At 33.3% G+C, this 17,535-nt stretch overlaps 1 protein-coding gene across 3 annotated transcripts in view; it reads right to left on the reverse strand.

Annotated features, from left to right (window-relative positions):
* Positions 1-5,811: 5,811 nt before the first annotated feature.
* Positions 5,812-17,535, reverse strand: part of LOC127841027 (Kv channel-interacting protein 4-like) — a 98,369-nt gene continuing 86,645 nt past the window's right edge. For 2 of the 3 annotated variants that reach the window (XM_052369534.1, XM_052369536.1), the window contains 6 exons: positions 13,628-13,752; positions 11,690-11,759; positions 10,376-10,446; positions 9,220-9,432; positions 8,797-8,859; positions 5,812-6,174 (listed from right to left, as the gene is read on the reverse strand). In XM_052369534.1, coding sequence (XP_052225494.1) covers positions 6,127-6,174; positions 8,797-8,859; positions 9,220-9,432; positions 10,376-10,446; positions 11,690-11,759; positions 13,628-13,752 — 590 coding nt within the window. In that variant the 3' untranslated portion in view covers positions 5,812-6,126. Of the gene's footprint in view, positions 6,175-8,796; positions 8,860-9,219; positions 9,433-10,375; positions 10,447-11,689; positions 11,760-13,627; positions 13,753-16,073; positions 16,630-17,535 lie in introns of those variants that run through there. The other variant, XM_052369535.1, reaches the window with a different exon arrangement.

Genomic DNA, 17,535 nt, shown 5'->3' on the forward strand with positions numbered 1-17,535 from the left:
TTGTCAAACTTCGACACCTTAAACTATACTTTATATCGAGTTGAGCTTAGTTTATAATATCATGAGTCAAATACATGCCCTTGTTCAATAGAACTAATTTTGTGGGGGGTGTTATGCATTGGGTATCTTAAGAAATTATTCAATATTTCATGTAGTTAATAGTTTCGTCAACGTAGAATGGGAGACAAATTTTGGTTCACATTCGACGAGGACGTGATTGCTGCCCCTTCCAGCGCAGGGCTATGGGAAAGGCTTGAACCATCGAACGAACGGTACAGCGTACACTATAAACTGATGATGTCTTCTCTGTCAAAATCTAATTTTTCGCATGATTTATTTTAGCTTCAATCTGGGAAACCGGGAATAATGCGAGTGCTTAATATATTGTTTATGATTGGCCAGTGCGGACTACTCAGGCTTATTTAGGACGACATTTAGGACACACTAGATCATGTTTACATTGCATATGAAAACATTTGGATTATAAGAAAATTGCATATGAAAATTTAAGATTTCAAGGAAAAGCGCTGGGTCATTTTTACAATGCATAGAACAACCACGTGACCATGTTCGCATTGCATAGGACAATAACTGAATCAATTGTACATTACAAAGGGTTTTTCACTGCTTAAATGTGGCGTGATTTCCAATGGAAAGCATCTTAAGTATCATTACTGTATAACTGTAAAGTTTTCTATAATATATTATATCTAAAGAAATATGGCTGAAACTTAAATACTTCTGCTGTTGGTTAGGGGCAGAATTAAGTATTAAAATAAGAATATCCCATCATGATTAAATACTTTGATGCATATTTCGATGATATGACAATAAGAAATGTTTATTCATGCATCAAACTGAGTAATGTTCAGATTCGGCGACTTACCGTTCTGAAATAATGTTTCCCGGTTGTTAAACAACGAGGATTACCATTTGTGTGTACGTCGCAATCATTTCCGTATAAATTTCCAGACGCTTAAAAAAAGAATATATTTTCATGTCAATGTATGTCTTTTTTCGGCAGTGTATGAGTCAGTAAATACACAGAACTTCGTTGACGCTTTTCTGTGACATATGTGTCTACATAGCACACCCTCGATCAGTAGGATTGAACTCTTCACTTGGACACAGATTGGAGGAAGCTTTGGTATGCTATTCTTTTGAAGAACAATTCACTTTTTTTAGAACTTTTTTTATTATTGCAGAACAAATAACTTATTTGAGAACAAATGACTTATTGCAGAACAAACCAATTATTGCAGAACAAATGACTTATTGCAAAACAAATGACTTAGTGCAGAAAAAATAACTAATTGTAGACAAGTCACTTATGAAACAAATGAATAGTTGAAGATCAACAGTATTCCTGACGTTAAAGAGAGGTAGGCTAAATCAATAGCTTAAATGTTTGTTTATCATTTACATAACATCATTTTTATTTATGTCTATCGTAAACTATATACTTAGTAGCCTTGGGTCGTTTGAGCAACAGGGCCGCGTAGACTCACTTATAATAATCTACGAAGGCAAGAGAATTCACTGGATCTGCGGGACCATACATCATTTGAACTGGAAAAGGTAAAAGCATAATATATGTAAGATTATTGTGTGCGTTTACATATGGTGCTTACTTTTTTAATAAAAGAGATCTCGAAGATAGTACGTGTATTTCCTTGATCCATGTCTGTTTGCATTTCTTCAAGAGAAACAAACTTAAAGACTTTGCTGCCAATGTGTTTGGGCAAATTCTTGCGTTGACCTATATCTTGGAATTGTAATGATAAAGTTATTAGCAGTTGCGCGCAAAGGTCGGTGGTGTTTACCCCAAACTACAAAACAGCTCAGCTGTTCTGTTACTTTTTGTTAAACATTGATATGGTCATAATCGTTTCAGGTCGTTCAGGACAAGTGAATATGATCTTAAACCTCCACATTGTCGAATATACCTGGATGTTATACATTGTAAATGTTGCAAACGAAATGGATCGACGCTGATTGAAAAGTGTATTGTTATATGCTATAGTTAAATTGTAATTGTAGGTTACAATTATGGTAAATGACATTTATATAAATGAACAATATATTTAAATTAATGAATTGATAACACAAACTTTCGTTTGACAATGTGGACTACTTTTATTAATATACGTCACGCGATCACTCTATATCGTTTGTGCATACAATGCGAGGCTAAAATATTTTGATAAAAATAATATAAATAAATATAAATAATGACTCTTCAGAAGAAATATCATGAATTGCATTCTATTGTTTTCGAATTTAAATATAAAAAAATTATGATTCGCTAATTTTCTGAGTAGGTATGATATTTGTGAGGAAACAATAATACTGAACATTAAGATCTTAAGAACCATTATATACATCTATTAACGATTTACAAACCTGAAAATTATAAAGCATTGCAAGGCGAAACGATTTAATAATTTGGAGAGTTCTTTTGTTGTCGTTATATGTTGTGATATTTCGAGAATTGCTTATATAACATATAAAGGTATACACGAATAAGGTATTCTTATTCTTGTTTTTGACTGGAGCTTTTTAGATCGAATGTTTACATTTATCAATATATTGTATTTAATGAAAAACTTCAATACATGCCAAAATGAGTAAAAAGGTCCCTTTAAAGCCTCTCTTTATCATCAAATATTTGAAAAAGGCTGAAATAGTAACAGTCTAATTTCGACGTTTTCGTTTGTAAGAATGACATTTAATTAGTTGTGTGTATGTTCGAAAATGAATAGCGCAAAATGACTTTACATCTGACGGAACCATTGTGCGAAAATAATGTATGTACACCCACATGATATATCGTATATAGAAACAAAGTATTACTTTAAAACAATTAGTTATTGAATGACCGATTGAGATTCGTTCGTTCTTGAATTATCTCAATTAGCATTGGTTGCTTCATTTTCTTAGAATTCCATGATATGTGGTGGTTTGCTGACTAATTGTTCGTGAACTTAAATGTATAGTTAAGGTACATGTATGAACAATCTTAGTTTTAATATTTGAATTTCGTTTAGAATAAATGTTCTAAAATAGCACAATGAAACAATAAAGACATTGCATGTAACTACAATACACGAAAGTGATTCCTTATACCTAAAAGTCACTTTATTTTGAAATTTAATAATGTTTTTGCATAATTTGCTATCTTTGTTTCCTTAAGTATTTTGAAATTTCTTTGAATAAAAGTAATAACTGTATTTGGTCCTTCAAATATTAGACAGTTTTGCAGCGGTCTCAAGTATTTCATATTTCCATAGAAACATGTTATCATATGATTTTGGTCGGTGTTTATGAACGATCAAAAGTTGTATCTATGAGATCAAAAATAGCGATTGCATTCGTTCAACGCAGTTCTTAGCTGCATCACACACAAATAAATTACGGGGTGTTGCGCCAGATTTCATGGCTTATTTCGCTTTATTAGATATTAATACTAAGATATCTATATTTACAGAATAGAAAAACACAAGAAGCATGAAAATTCTTATCTGCATCACACACAAATCAATTACGGGGTATTGCGCCAGATTTCATGGCTTATTTCGCTTTATTAGATATTATTACTCATATATCTATATTTATAGAATAGAAGAACACAAGAAGCATGCACATAAATGAAAGCATATAGGTCAGCCGGCAACACTCAAATTTTATTTGATTCCATTATTAATAGTATCGTGAATCATCGAGCTCATGTTTAATAAATTGTTCTAAATGGATAAATATTTCTAATTAAATTAATCAAAATTGGAACTTATCATGCAATTGTAGAAAACACAGTAACAATCTATGGTTGACATACCATAATTATATTGTCGAATATCTTTATTTAGTATCTTTCTGATCAAAATAAACTTCAAGTGCAAATAGTTTTTAAAAGCGATAGCGTTTATATAACGCTTTCTGTAACTGACCGTAAACTTACCTTGATACATTGCGGTTGGAATGCATTTCATTGAAGTTAGGTTACGACGGCCTGTTTAAAGCTTTAAACAAATACGTGTTGAACGGTCAATTTCGAAAACAATTTTAAATATTTTCGTCAAAGCGTACATCAGGTTACTGAACAACAATACTTATATGATTTAAAAGTGCAAATAATGCAATATCGTTGTAATTACCAACGCTCTGGCACTGACATTCTTCTAAATATAAAAGGGATGTCAAGAATTGAGTGTGAAACTGCACTATCTCTCAAGCCTTTTCATTAGAAATACAATTAATGTTAATGTGAAATCTGTTTGTAGATTGCACGTTTTCTACTGAAGAAAGTTGCAGGCCTACCGGCGGGCAATTTCATATTGCTACGCCGAAAAAGTGCTAGACCTACACTTCGAATAATCTGTTGCTGTCAATATGTTATAGTTAATTAGAATGTTCTGTAAACAATCTGTCGAAGATAAATACTTTTCTCAACTAAAGCTAAGAACATTTTCAGAAAATGTACCAGTATGCTTTAAAAGAGAATCTTTCTTTAGGTCTTAGGCAAGACAACAACAGCTATTATCAAATGTTGCATAAGTTGTCTTTACACAATTTAAACTAACATTTAAACTAACATTAAAGTGTTCACATGTATAAATATTAGCAATAAATTATATAAAAGTTCTGAATTTTAAAATGGTATCAGGAAGTTTTTGAAAACCACACAGGGTTATACGTTAATGTGAAAACTATTGGTAAAGATTTGGCAACTGAATTGATATACAGAATTGCAAAGAGCAAACCACAACCCTACAGTGCTCTACATGGTTAGTATTCTTTAAAAAATATTTTTTTAAATAACAGACGGTTGAATGTCTGTTAGAACAATTTAATCATCGGCATTGGCAAAGTTTGATCCCAGTGGCATGATTTGAACAGAATAGGTCAAAGACCCCTATTCAAAAGACCACATCTAACACATAATATTGCGTTGATTTCTTTTTAGAGAATATGTTTGCGTAACAAGCCTACATTAATCACTATACGATGGAACATGCTAACTTTTGAAACCTGCAACGTGTGACCTGAGAAGAGAATACGTTTTACATTTGAAATCTCATTAGTCCTCCGGTGATCAACATGTGCATCGGATGGAAACGATTAAAACACTTTCAAGTAAGAGTGCCCTGATTAAAATTCATGTTAAGTTGCTTGCGATTGTGACACACTATGCAAAAGGAAATATTGTCTGAGTTAATATTATTGCGACAAATATACGTCAAACGACAACGGACGGCGAACCAACTTACTAGATTTCCATGCAAACTTTGTTCTCCAGCGACAACATCTTGCATTTTTATAAGACACAACGAATTGAAATGTTTTGTACAATATTGTTTATAAAAAAAATATATCACATTTTGACATTTGTTTTATAATCGAACGTTACATATATACAATGATACTCAAAAATGATATTCATAAAATAAACGATGGACGTATACATCACGCTGTACGTGATGGATGCATAACGTCTAATTTCCAGTGTTTTTATTAATTCAAACAAATCTCAATGTTCGGTGTTATTCATAAATGTATAAATTCTCAAACATTAAAAAAAGACTGAAGTTTTAATTCATCTAAAATGTTTGTTCTACATTGAATAATATATTGCTTTATATTTATTTAATACATAATGTATGTTATATATATTCGAGAAAGATGATCAGGTATACACCCATAACATGTTGTTTACAAAGAAGTCAAAATAAAAATAAAACAGACTCCGAATGGGTTTACATTAATTTGACATGACAAATCGGCATTCAATTTTTGAAAAAAACAGTCAGCCCAAACGGTGAAATCAAATTATTTAATCAGTATATATCATTACGATAAAACAATTATTGTTCTTACTAATACTCTTTATGCGACTATAAGACGTACCACACATTGTCAAGTCACGGGGAAATTATCATTAATATTTGCACCGCGTTCACTGAATTAATTATATACATATTACGTTTGCCACGCGAGATCAGTCAGCTATCGGTAATGTTTGATAATGTATATCTGGCATCTATAGTAGCACACGATATGGCTGTCGCTGTTCGTACTTTTGAACAACAATGTTCCGATGCCGATGCTTTTTTTTCTCCCGTCGACACGCTAGATCACAGTATCAAAGAGAGACATGCCGCGTACTATGTTATCATCCTGAAAGAAAATCAACAATAATATTGGTTATCTAAATATTCACCACATAATATAACACCTGAACAAGAAATATGTCATGTGTTCTTAATGTATAGAAATAATGTAACTGAAAACACATTTAGTCAATATTATGTCAATATACTAAACTTCATTTGGTATCATCTTGAAACAGTGGTTTCAAAAACACACAGACTATTGAAAAACATTGTTGAATGTACACCTAAATGTTTAATGTATATTTCTGGGCGAAAAGGCAGGTTTGGAGTCCATTAAACTGGTAAATATCCACAGCAATATTTACTTTGACCGTTCCAAAGCGATGACTTCAGTTTTAGTAAGGATACATATTCATTTTTAAAAGTGATATTATACATTGTCCGATGGGATCACGACCATTGTCTCTATATAGGGTTAATGTCAGGCAAGAAATATCACCAGGAGAGAACTCTTCATTAATATACACATATATTAAAGGAAATGGGCAATAACATATAAACTACAGGGCAATACATCAACCACGATATCAAACATAGCATGATCAAAATTGTGGACAGCGCATTGGAAAGTTTAATGCACAACATAGGGGATTACAGTATCTTAAGGGAACAAATATGTGGTATACTGTTGTGTCCGGATAATTCTGAACCATTAACGTTATAATTTTCAGACGACTAACAATTTGCATCAGACACATTATACAAATATTGCATTTAAAATTGAGGAATGTAGGCTATAAATGATCACTCATTCGTACTATGATAACGCATTGCTACAGGGTGAACAATGACTTAACTATGTCGGTATTTATTTCTCGTCTACTCAGCTATCGTAACAATGGCCGAAAGCATGGCTTCTAAGGCAACAAGACTAACTGAATTAAATATGTCGTCTCTTTAGGATTATAGGCCTATGCCATATAACATTTTTAACTAATGGTTGCCACAATCATGACAATCATATGTAATGGATTAGCTAAGAGCTATTAGGACTGATCTCTTTTGATATTGTTGATACATGTGCTGTGCATGTAAACAATTAATGTCACCACACAGACAATGTATTTATGAAATAATGTTATGTAAAGCGACTGTGATATATATTCAGTTCCTATTTTAAACCAACACTCGTGATAAAGTATTCGTTACGTGTAATTGAAATGCCTTATTTTTGTTATATTGAGAGTGTTATTAAATGTTGATTTTTGTATTATAATTAAATTTGGGATCTAAGTACTTTGCATGAATATATTTTCTCAATCTGGTTTGAATATACTCGTATATGGATTGAACATGGGGTTGCGAATTTAACAACTGAGTTACATTTTGTGTACAATCATTGAAAGTATTGCACACATTTGTTTTTAGTTAACTAGTACGAATGCATCTTAATGATGTAATGTTATGCCAAGTTTATAAACAGTTTCACATAAACGCATGTTGGAAAAAGATCGATATTTTGATGTCCATGTAGATTATGGCTTTTGTCCATTTTTTTCAAAACATATATTGAAATTCAGATTCATCGATTGTGTATTTGTCCGGACGTACAGGATCTGCTTGAAACATGCATTCGCATTAAGCACTTTACACCTCCCTACGGTAAATATATTCAATATAATAACGAGCTAAAGTTATGAAAATATAATTAAAAATAATGCAATCTTTTAAAGTTTTGTTTTTGAATTTCAAAACAGAATGAAGCTACCAAACATAGTGTTATATTTAGATGTACTATATGCATTTTGTTTATTAGTATGTAGTTTTGTTTCGAGATTGTCAATAATATATGGAACATGTATTTGCAAGGACCGGAGTAAATACATGTACAGCAATACATTTTGAATCATGAGTTGTATTCCTTTTTAATTTTAATTGTGATGCAATCATATTGATTTCTATATATATGCACATTAATTATTTTCATAAATAACGCGGGGGAAAGTTTGAGGTTGTGAACTCCCTAACACAAGTTCAAAACCAATGCTCGTTAATCATTCAAATGTCACGACCCCGGTTTAGCTGACTAGAGTATGTGTGTTGTGTATTTGTGTGTCTTATCAAGCACATCTGCTTTGTGTCTCTCTGCATTGTTATTGGTTATTCGCCAAAAATATAAGCCCATGTGCTCTTATAGTAATTGTTTCTCTACGGCTGTTGCAGCTTCGTTTGTGTGTATATTTGAGTTTCTGTGCAATGAATTATTCTATATTAAGTTACTAAAACGGTAACCATTACTTCTCACAAGTCAATATACTATACCGATAATTATAAGGGCCTTTAAGTAGCTCAATATATTAAAATTTATACAGTATGTGACCTTAAGATGAAGTATCTTTTTACGTATGGGTACCACCACAGCAGTCGTTCTGAAGTAATTGGGCAGAAACGATTGTGTAAATTGTGTTTTTATGATTGATATACGTTTGGGAAAGGAAATAATTTCGACACATGTGTAACTTTTATTCCAATAAAATCGATTGGATATATATTGGTTTTAATTCATTGTACCACGTCTTGGTAGATATATACAAGCACGGGTAATAACCTGTATTATAATCCAATCAAAGACTCCGAAATTTTAAATTTTACAAAAATAGTATTATAAGATATAAAAAAAACTGACCATTCTACATGTTTCCATGAATTCTTCAAATGATATCACACCGTCTGTGTTAAGGTCCATTTTCTGAAATAACGATAATACATTTGCCTTTTAAAGTTACACAAATTGATACTCTTTAAATAGGAAATAACTTTATTTCACTATGAACTTCAAATCCCGTGTGAAGACATGACTCTTTAAATAGGAAATTACTTTATTTCACTATGAACTTCAAATCCCGTGTATTGACATGAAGCCGGACTCAGTCGGTACAATTACACAGTACTAATAAGAGCTTGAGAGTAAAATGCTATGCTAGGCCACACAAGGTTCGAAGAAATTGGGGATCCATGTTATCAAAAATGTACGGCCATCTCTTCCTTTCTTTCATAGCAGAGCGGTAATTGTCGGGAATGTTTAAATTTAAATCGACCAAGTGCTTACCTGGAACACCTTTTCCGCGTGCTCCCGCGCGCTGTACTCGTCAATTGCCGGCAGGGTGAAGCGCCCCATCATCTCGTAGATGGCACCCACGATGTTCACCATCTCGTCCTTAGTGATGATGCCGTCCCCATTAACGTCATAAAGGTTGAACGCCCACTGGAGCCGCTCTGGAAGTGTCCCCCTCGAGAGAACGGACAACCCCATCACGAACTCCTTTGGTAATACAGTATTCAGGTCAAACATTTGTTGTGATCTTGATTATGATGAAAATAATAATGATGATTAGGAGGAGTCGGATGAGTATAATTATATATTTTTATACGTGACTTTCTTTTGTTGATCCTCGTAAGAGCTACAATCTCGATCTAAATGAATGCATTTTATAGTGTCCGTCTTGATATTATGTGATATTATTAAGTGCTTATTTTTATATCGTCTATGATAATATAACTCTGGAAATACTCGGCTTAATGCACATGCGTAAACAGTCGTCCAAGATTAGCATGTGCATTCCGAAAAGGAAAATCAGAAACCCCATTTTCCGTTTAGATTTAAATTAGGTGGGTCTATACTTCTTTTCAATGAACAATTCCAAAACGCGGAAGGTGTTGTCGCTGATTAGCCTAGGCGGACTCCATTAAGTCCAGTCTAACCAGAAGGCGGACTCCATTAAGTCAAGTCTAACCAGAAGGCAGCTCAGATTGATAGGCAAAGTCAAAGTCGTCTTTTAGGTTTTCTGGCTGTTAAGGTATGTAACGGTAAAACAAAGTACGTCGTATGTCTTTAATATTCGAACAGTTTATGCTAGACAATACAATTATTGACTTCTTATGAACGGCTCTTTATTCATCATTAACTTACTACACTGCCAGCCCATGGTCAGACTTAAACAATCAAATGCGATCGATCGGGCCGCTGTAAGATAAATATTATAATACTTGTTTATCTTACTTACCACGCATAGATAAATACTAGCTTACGTGTTAATCTTACAATAAGTGATATAGACATTAATTGAATAGGAATATCAGACTGATATAACGTCCAGTTGTAGAGCTTTTCTCTTTCGCCCGATAAACTTAATTGAACATTGACACAACACAGAACAAAACATATAGAAAAGAGACAACACATAATGTATGGTGAAGGCGATTACCTCGAAGCTAATGGACCCGTTTTTGTCATGGTCGAATGTATTGAACACGTAGTGGGCATAGGCAGTCGAGTCTGAAATCATTGGACATGACACTTTATGAAAACGAAAGGAAAACGAAACATAAATATCCATTTAAATTCAATTTAATTTAAGGAGCGACGATCTGAAGCAGATCCACACAAAACACTAATTATATCCCAGAGTGATAACATGTATATTTACATTAATTAGATTCCGAGTAAACCAGTTGATTTAACCTTTCTGTGTATAGTGAATGAAGCAAATTTTTTGTCACATTTTTTACATGTTGGAGGAAAATGTTGAAAACGAAATGTTCGAACTAATGGAAATTGAGTTTATCGATTCCGATTATATCACAACGCGTCTCGCATTCATAAAAAGACACCCTGTGTTTCAATGTTCACTTACATGTGCAAGAGTAAAAAGAGTTTTGGTTAATTGACAAAATTGAACAAAAATGTTCCAGGTTTGCAAAGTTTTCGTTGTTATGATAGTTGCAAGGAAACAGTAATCTTGGACGTTCACAATACTCTATAGCATCCATTATATGCATCTTTTAACGATTTACAAAACGTGAAAATTATAAAGAGTTACACACGCGAAACAATTTAATAATTTGGAGAGTTCTGTCGTTTTCCGTATATATTGTGAAATTACGAGGGTTGTTTTTATACAGTTTAAACTACATTTCGCAACATATGAGCATTAATGGCCGAGAGGCTTAACATCTAGACTTTTACTCCAAGATTCAATGGTTTGAGCCCAGTTAAGGATTACTATTGATCTTACGTTTATTATGATCTTGTGTTTTTACTCGAGCTATTTAATTCCAGTGTTTACAGTTATCAATTTTAAGCATTTAATGACACATTTCAGTACGAGCCAAATAATTAACAAAAATCAATATAAAGCTTCTTACGCCTTATTCTACAAACATGAACATGCAAAGTGTATAATGTCACCTGAATCACAATTGAAGTACATGAACGTTTTGCTTCATTGTACACATTTACTGAAAATAAAATGTGATTTTAATATGGTGCCTCGCTGTGTGACTAAATCCATTTGCGATAAGTGTCGTATCAGGTTAGTCAGCGCAGTCCGCACCGTCCAAATAGAGACGACGCTTTCGTTCAGAAGAAACATCCTTTAAACGAAACAATATATAAAAGCGGAAAAGTCCCCCCCCCATGATACGACGGTGCGTAATGCACAGGCTAATCTGGGATGACACTTTACGCACATGAATTACGCCCGGTTTTTCAAGAGCGAGGTTCTAGTTAGCCAACTTACCGCCTTGTGGAAAGAATTGAGCATATATTTCTTTGAACGTCTCTTCGTTCACTATTCCCGTTGGGCATTCCTAAAAACAACGACGTAAATCATGTATGTGCGCAATGTTGTGGATTGCAATATACGTCTATTTATTCAAGAAAAACTTTCTGTCCAGTATGACACAGCTGAAGTAAAATAATGATTTGAGTTTTACATTTTACATTGTTGAATCTTTAAATATGGTAGCAAAAGTGTATCGTATTATGTTGCACACCTTCTTTATTTCGCAATAGCTATTACCGTTGTGGTTTCTTGAAGTTTATCTTTTAAATACAAATGACAAATGGCAAAACAAACATAACTGTTTATAAAACTAATTTCATAAATACAAGTTACTTTTTGATCCACATTAATACGCGAAACTTTAAAGTATTTAAGCATCTACCATAACACACCCTTCCTTAACAGCAATAAGCATTTATCCGATAGATGACATTGACGCGATATCCATCGAGCACCGAATGTACCGATTAATTAAATACCACAATTATCAAAGAGGATGTCAATGAAGTAAGTTGTTAAACAGACACTTTTAAAATAGTTTTCTCAGATTTGTAATTTCCTCCAACTTAAGAATAAGCTAATTTCCCTCCAGACTTTAAAACGCCCAACGCTTCTCTACCTTCAAACCATTCTTCATACTGATTACATCGATGATCTAATGGAAAACTGCGTTCACTACTATTTTCCAACTACTTTATTGCCAATAACATTATCCACTCCTTGCAATCAGAAGTCATAACAGACGATTTAACGACAACCAAAAAACTATGTCTTAACAATGAAATCATATATTCACAAGACGTCGGCAAGGAGAAGAGAGCTGTTTGATGTGATATCGCCGATAAATTGCGTCGGGTGTGGAACCATAGCTTTCCATTAAAGGTGCATGCCATTGGTATCATTTATTTTTTACAAGTCTGGTTTCAGTTGTATTTAACTGACAGTCATCGATATGTCGTCATTTCTAACTTTTAACCAGAATTGACGACTATTTCCGCAGATGTCCCCAAAGAAGACCCATTCTTGATCAATTGCCCTTTTTTGTTAACATTATTGACATCAGTGCCAGCCAATTACACAACTAAAGATGTTTATTCAGTTCTTTATCTTGTATCTTCTAAAAGAAATGCTCAAATGTTATCAATCAGTAGTTATTATAATTAATTTACATATTTGGTATAGTCGTTGTTGTAAGTATCTTTAATTAGGAATACTTAAATGTTTGTCAGTCTTTCTTCTATCTTTAACACGATCTCTTTGTAATAATGTCGTGGTATAAACAATCGTGTGTTTCTTTGTATCCGTCAAAAACTGTAGTTATCAGTAAATAAGTGTACCTTGCCCAGTCAAGAATGGCAAACATCGGTGCAATATAAAGAGCGAACAGTTGAAAAAACAATAAGGGTAAATGTATGGCGGTAAGCAAAACTATGTTTGCGATGGTTAGCTATATCAAAACATTTACATATGAAAGCAACATAAAAACCTGTCAAATAGTTACGAAACGCGTAGTAGCTTATGATGTTCTTATTTTGTGGTATAAACATGCAAAATATATCGAATTTTAATCTGGTTCGTTTTTAAGCTCACGGAAAAAAAGTATTTATATCAGACCCGCTTTGACAAAATGGTCTTAAATACATTTGCATTAAGTGTCATCCAAGATTTACCTATTCCGTCCGTTATGGCTAATCATGGACGAAACATTCCGCTGTAATGGACTTTTTGTGCAAAGAAAGTATTTTTAAACGATACTCCAGTTTAGGTGTTAAGTGTCGTAACTGAGAAGCCTATGCGGCAGCATACGCTAAATGAATGACACTTTACACCCATGTATTAAGCCAAGTTTTTCCAAAACGAAACTCTTATACAAAGATAAGTCCAAACACGAACCTGCTTGAAACCTCTGTACATAATCTGAAGTTCTTTTTTGGAGAACTTTGTGTTCTTGCAGAGAATATCAAGGCTTTCCGGTTTGTACCTCATAACCTTCATCTCAAGGTCATCAATATCATGATCTATAAATAAACAAAACACGACATATAATGTTATGAGCACACGCTTAATGTATGTTCAGGGAAAGTGTGGCTTAATGCAAGTGCGTAAATTATCGTCACATATTAGCATCTGCAAACAGCACTGGCTATTCGGGAACGACACTTTCCGCATAGATTTGATTTTTTTTCCGTTAAGAAGAGACTTTCTTTTAACAAAAACTCCATACAGAGGAAAGTGTCGTCCCTAATTAGCCTTAGAGTTAAGCACATGCTTATCTGGGACGACATTTTACGCATAAGAGATAAAGCCCAGTTTTGTGAGTAAATAGTATACAAGAAAAACACAATCTGAAACTCTATTCACATCAACCCTCTAAAAGACATACATAGCTATGATCAACATATAAACACACAAAGACATAATCTACAAAAATACATATATAACCTTGATCTATGTAAAGACACATGGCCATTTCATAGAATATGACGAATGCCGATATGCTTCTTTAATACGCATGTATTAATCTGAATTATCACGATAAGCTGTAATAAAACCGATATGTTCTGTTCTGTTAAATAGTGTCTAGACTTAAATAGCTAGTGTATACACACACACTAAACCATGATATATAAAGAGACACACGCAATAAAAGACACACAGAAACAATGCATTAAAAGACAAAACATGATCAATTTATACAAAATCAATCCGTGATCCATAACAGGTGTATGTTAGAAATATGTCCTTTCTAACTATTTATCCATATTTTAACACGATTGGTCGAACGCTGTTTAATGTATTACATCGTTTCAATAAACACTTTTCAAAAGACATACCAGAGAGTAGTAGGAGTAGTTAAAATGGTCCTTATGCTGGCAAAGCAAAAAACCAACACGCCATGTACTGATAGCAGGCACTATATGTAAGTGGTAAGTGGTAAGCAGCCATTATGGGAAAGTGGCATTAATTAAAAGCTGCGTATCTGCTATCCAACAATGTGGTGCTGCAGAGTATCAATATAGGCTCGTACAGCGAGAATCATGGTTATGCTTAGTTGTATTTATTTATATTTGGTTTACAATTCATATAGGGTGTTTTCTTATAAACACTTCATGAATTAAGTTCATGTAATTCGCCTATCAATATACAATTTTATTTGTGTATAGTGTTTGTTACCTGTTTCATAAAACAATAGATGCAAAAGAAACAAAGGGAATCATTCGCATTAACTCTTAATCTCAGTGTTTTACGTACATGCATGAAGAATATACAAAGGGTTAATTTTATGCTGCAGGATAGCCTATTCTGATCAGTACATACAATAATACACGAACATTAATCGTTAAAAATTCGACGCATTTTATATATGAATACCAATCATAGTGATAATTTTTGAAGGTATATTCGCGTCAAGATTTGACTAAACCACTGAGTTTCATTTGGCAATTAACCATTTGCATTAACCGTTGGGATATCGGTTAAGGTCGAATTGTATCCGATCTGAAATAAATAACTTCTGTTATATTCAAAGATGCATATCAAAAAAGGACGATGTTTAATATCAAAATTTAGAATCTGCTGATAATTTAAATGGATTTTGCATAAGGGCCATGTTGAATCTGTCGTTAAATACAACTTTTCAAAATACAATGGTGTTCATTTACTAGTGCGGCGATTCCACGTCAAGTTTTTTATTAAAGATTTTCTTAAAGACATAAACTGGACACGTTCTTGTGTGGCCCTGGTATGAATCATTATATACAGCTGCATTTTATACATTGCGTAATATACATGCGCCTTAATTGTATATATATTATTTTTACCGATATAAATTGAGCCATGGCTTGTCATGTTTTATAATTCTGTATCCCAATCAAACAACAAACACTCTTCTTCCTTCCACTAACCAGTAAAATTAACTTATAAACAAATACAATAAATGGGAATGCACACATTAAAACTATTAAAGTTTCACAATATAATTACAGTGTTTTTACAACCCCACTATAATCATTTTAAGCAAAAACTGAGAGGTAATATAATGAACAAATAATCAATATAAACTGAAACTTCATCGCTCTTCACTAGAAACTGATAGAAAAGCGATTGCCGCAACCGGTATCGATTCATTATCAAATGGTTTGCTAATTGTGCATACATGTATTTGAATAATGAAGTCAGTGTTATATTATTGTTTAACTGTCCCATATCAAGTGATCCTTTCTAGACAGCGTTCAATTCAACTTAACATAAATTATATCATCTACAAATCAGAATTCAGTATAATTAATATTTGTGTATTATAAAATCGTTGTAACAAATGTTTGTATTTTGTACATACCATTATCGTGAACTTTGTTGTAAATTGTCCCCATTTTTTTAGATTCCTGTTACATACACATTGTTTTTACACTTTTTGCAAAATCAACATTAATTATTATATCTGTAAACACAGAACACAAAGCGTTCCTGAAAGAATTCTTCTAGTTTACCACCGCATTCATTATGCTACTGATACGGAAGCATGGAAATGCAATCAAACTACCCCCTCTCGATTATCTCCTCAGATTACTTGATTGGAGTCAAAGTTGAGAGCCAGAAACCACAAGTACTTTGAATCTTCACACACTCCCCTTCACTGTGAAAACAGCTGATTCATGTTCGCTCGTCCATACATCAAATCATTGGTAAACACTACCAAAAATATCTTCAGTCAATTAGGTCTCTCAGACTGATACGTATGATCCGTGGGGAGCACCGTGCGCGCAATATTAAATCATTTCAGAATTGCTTACAATCGTAGTCATAGATCAATGCTTTGTAAAACTTGTAACACAGATGATTGCACTATTAGTATCCGAAACAAATTAGATTTAGTAGCGCTATGCTAACGCCAAATGGCCACTCAAATCAGGACAGCGACACGCATCATATTTTCCTGTTACTTGATAAAGCACGTATTTCTGATCCTGCCCTGCGATTGTCGCTAGATATGACTGTGAAATCGATCGCTTGATGTCACTGGCAAGCTTATTGGCTTTTACTAGATGCGCTAGGATTGATGTCCATTGATTGCTGAATAGGTTATAATGTACATACCCAGCAAACTAGAAGCATACATTATTCTCGGGTTCATTTAGATTATAAGGCAATCAGCATGTCGACTTAAAGACGTGATATATATAATTTAAATGGTCAATGCTTACGTTATTATTAAACAAGGAAAAGTTTGATCACTGGATGAATGGTATCCAGCTGCATGTTTTCTTTATTTTGTTCATGCGAGCAACATTTGTAATGATAAAATAACAAGGTGTATCAAGGGCAAGGTCACGCACCGGCTTAAATGAAAACGGCTTACTCAAATAATTCACATGATCGCATACCATGAGTTTACCGTATCATAAATGTTCCTACCTGATAGTAAATTGTTTAAGGCATTGACCTATATACTACAGTCGTACATAGAAAACTAGATCATTACACTAAACATATAAACGATTCACACTGGGAGCACCAATGGATGGGTAATTGAGGTTTATACCGGTTTAAAGTTAGTCACCGAATCACCTCATAAGCCCTGAATGAATCACGCGTTAAACACGTGTATGTAACTAAGCATCATAACCTTGAAAATAAAACCCTATCTTTTGCCATCTTCCGTTTATCTTTAGAATTCGTTCTATATTTATCGAAAACATTGACACAATTTCAAATTTTAAATCTTCACGGAAACAACTATTTTATTTATGAAACAAAAATCCCCAGTACCTCTACACAGGAGATAGAAACATGTTACACGC

This window comes from Dreissena polymorpha, chromosome 8, assembly GCF_020536995.1.
Source record: "Dreissena polymorpha isolate Duluth1 chromosome 8, UMN_Dpol_1.0, whole genome shotgun sequence".
NCBI classification, from domain to species: Eukaryota; Metazoa; Mollusca; class Bivalvia; order Myida; family Dreissenidae; genus Dreissena; species Dreissena polymorpha.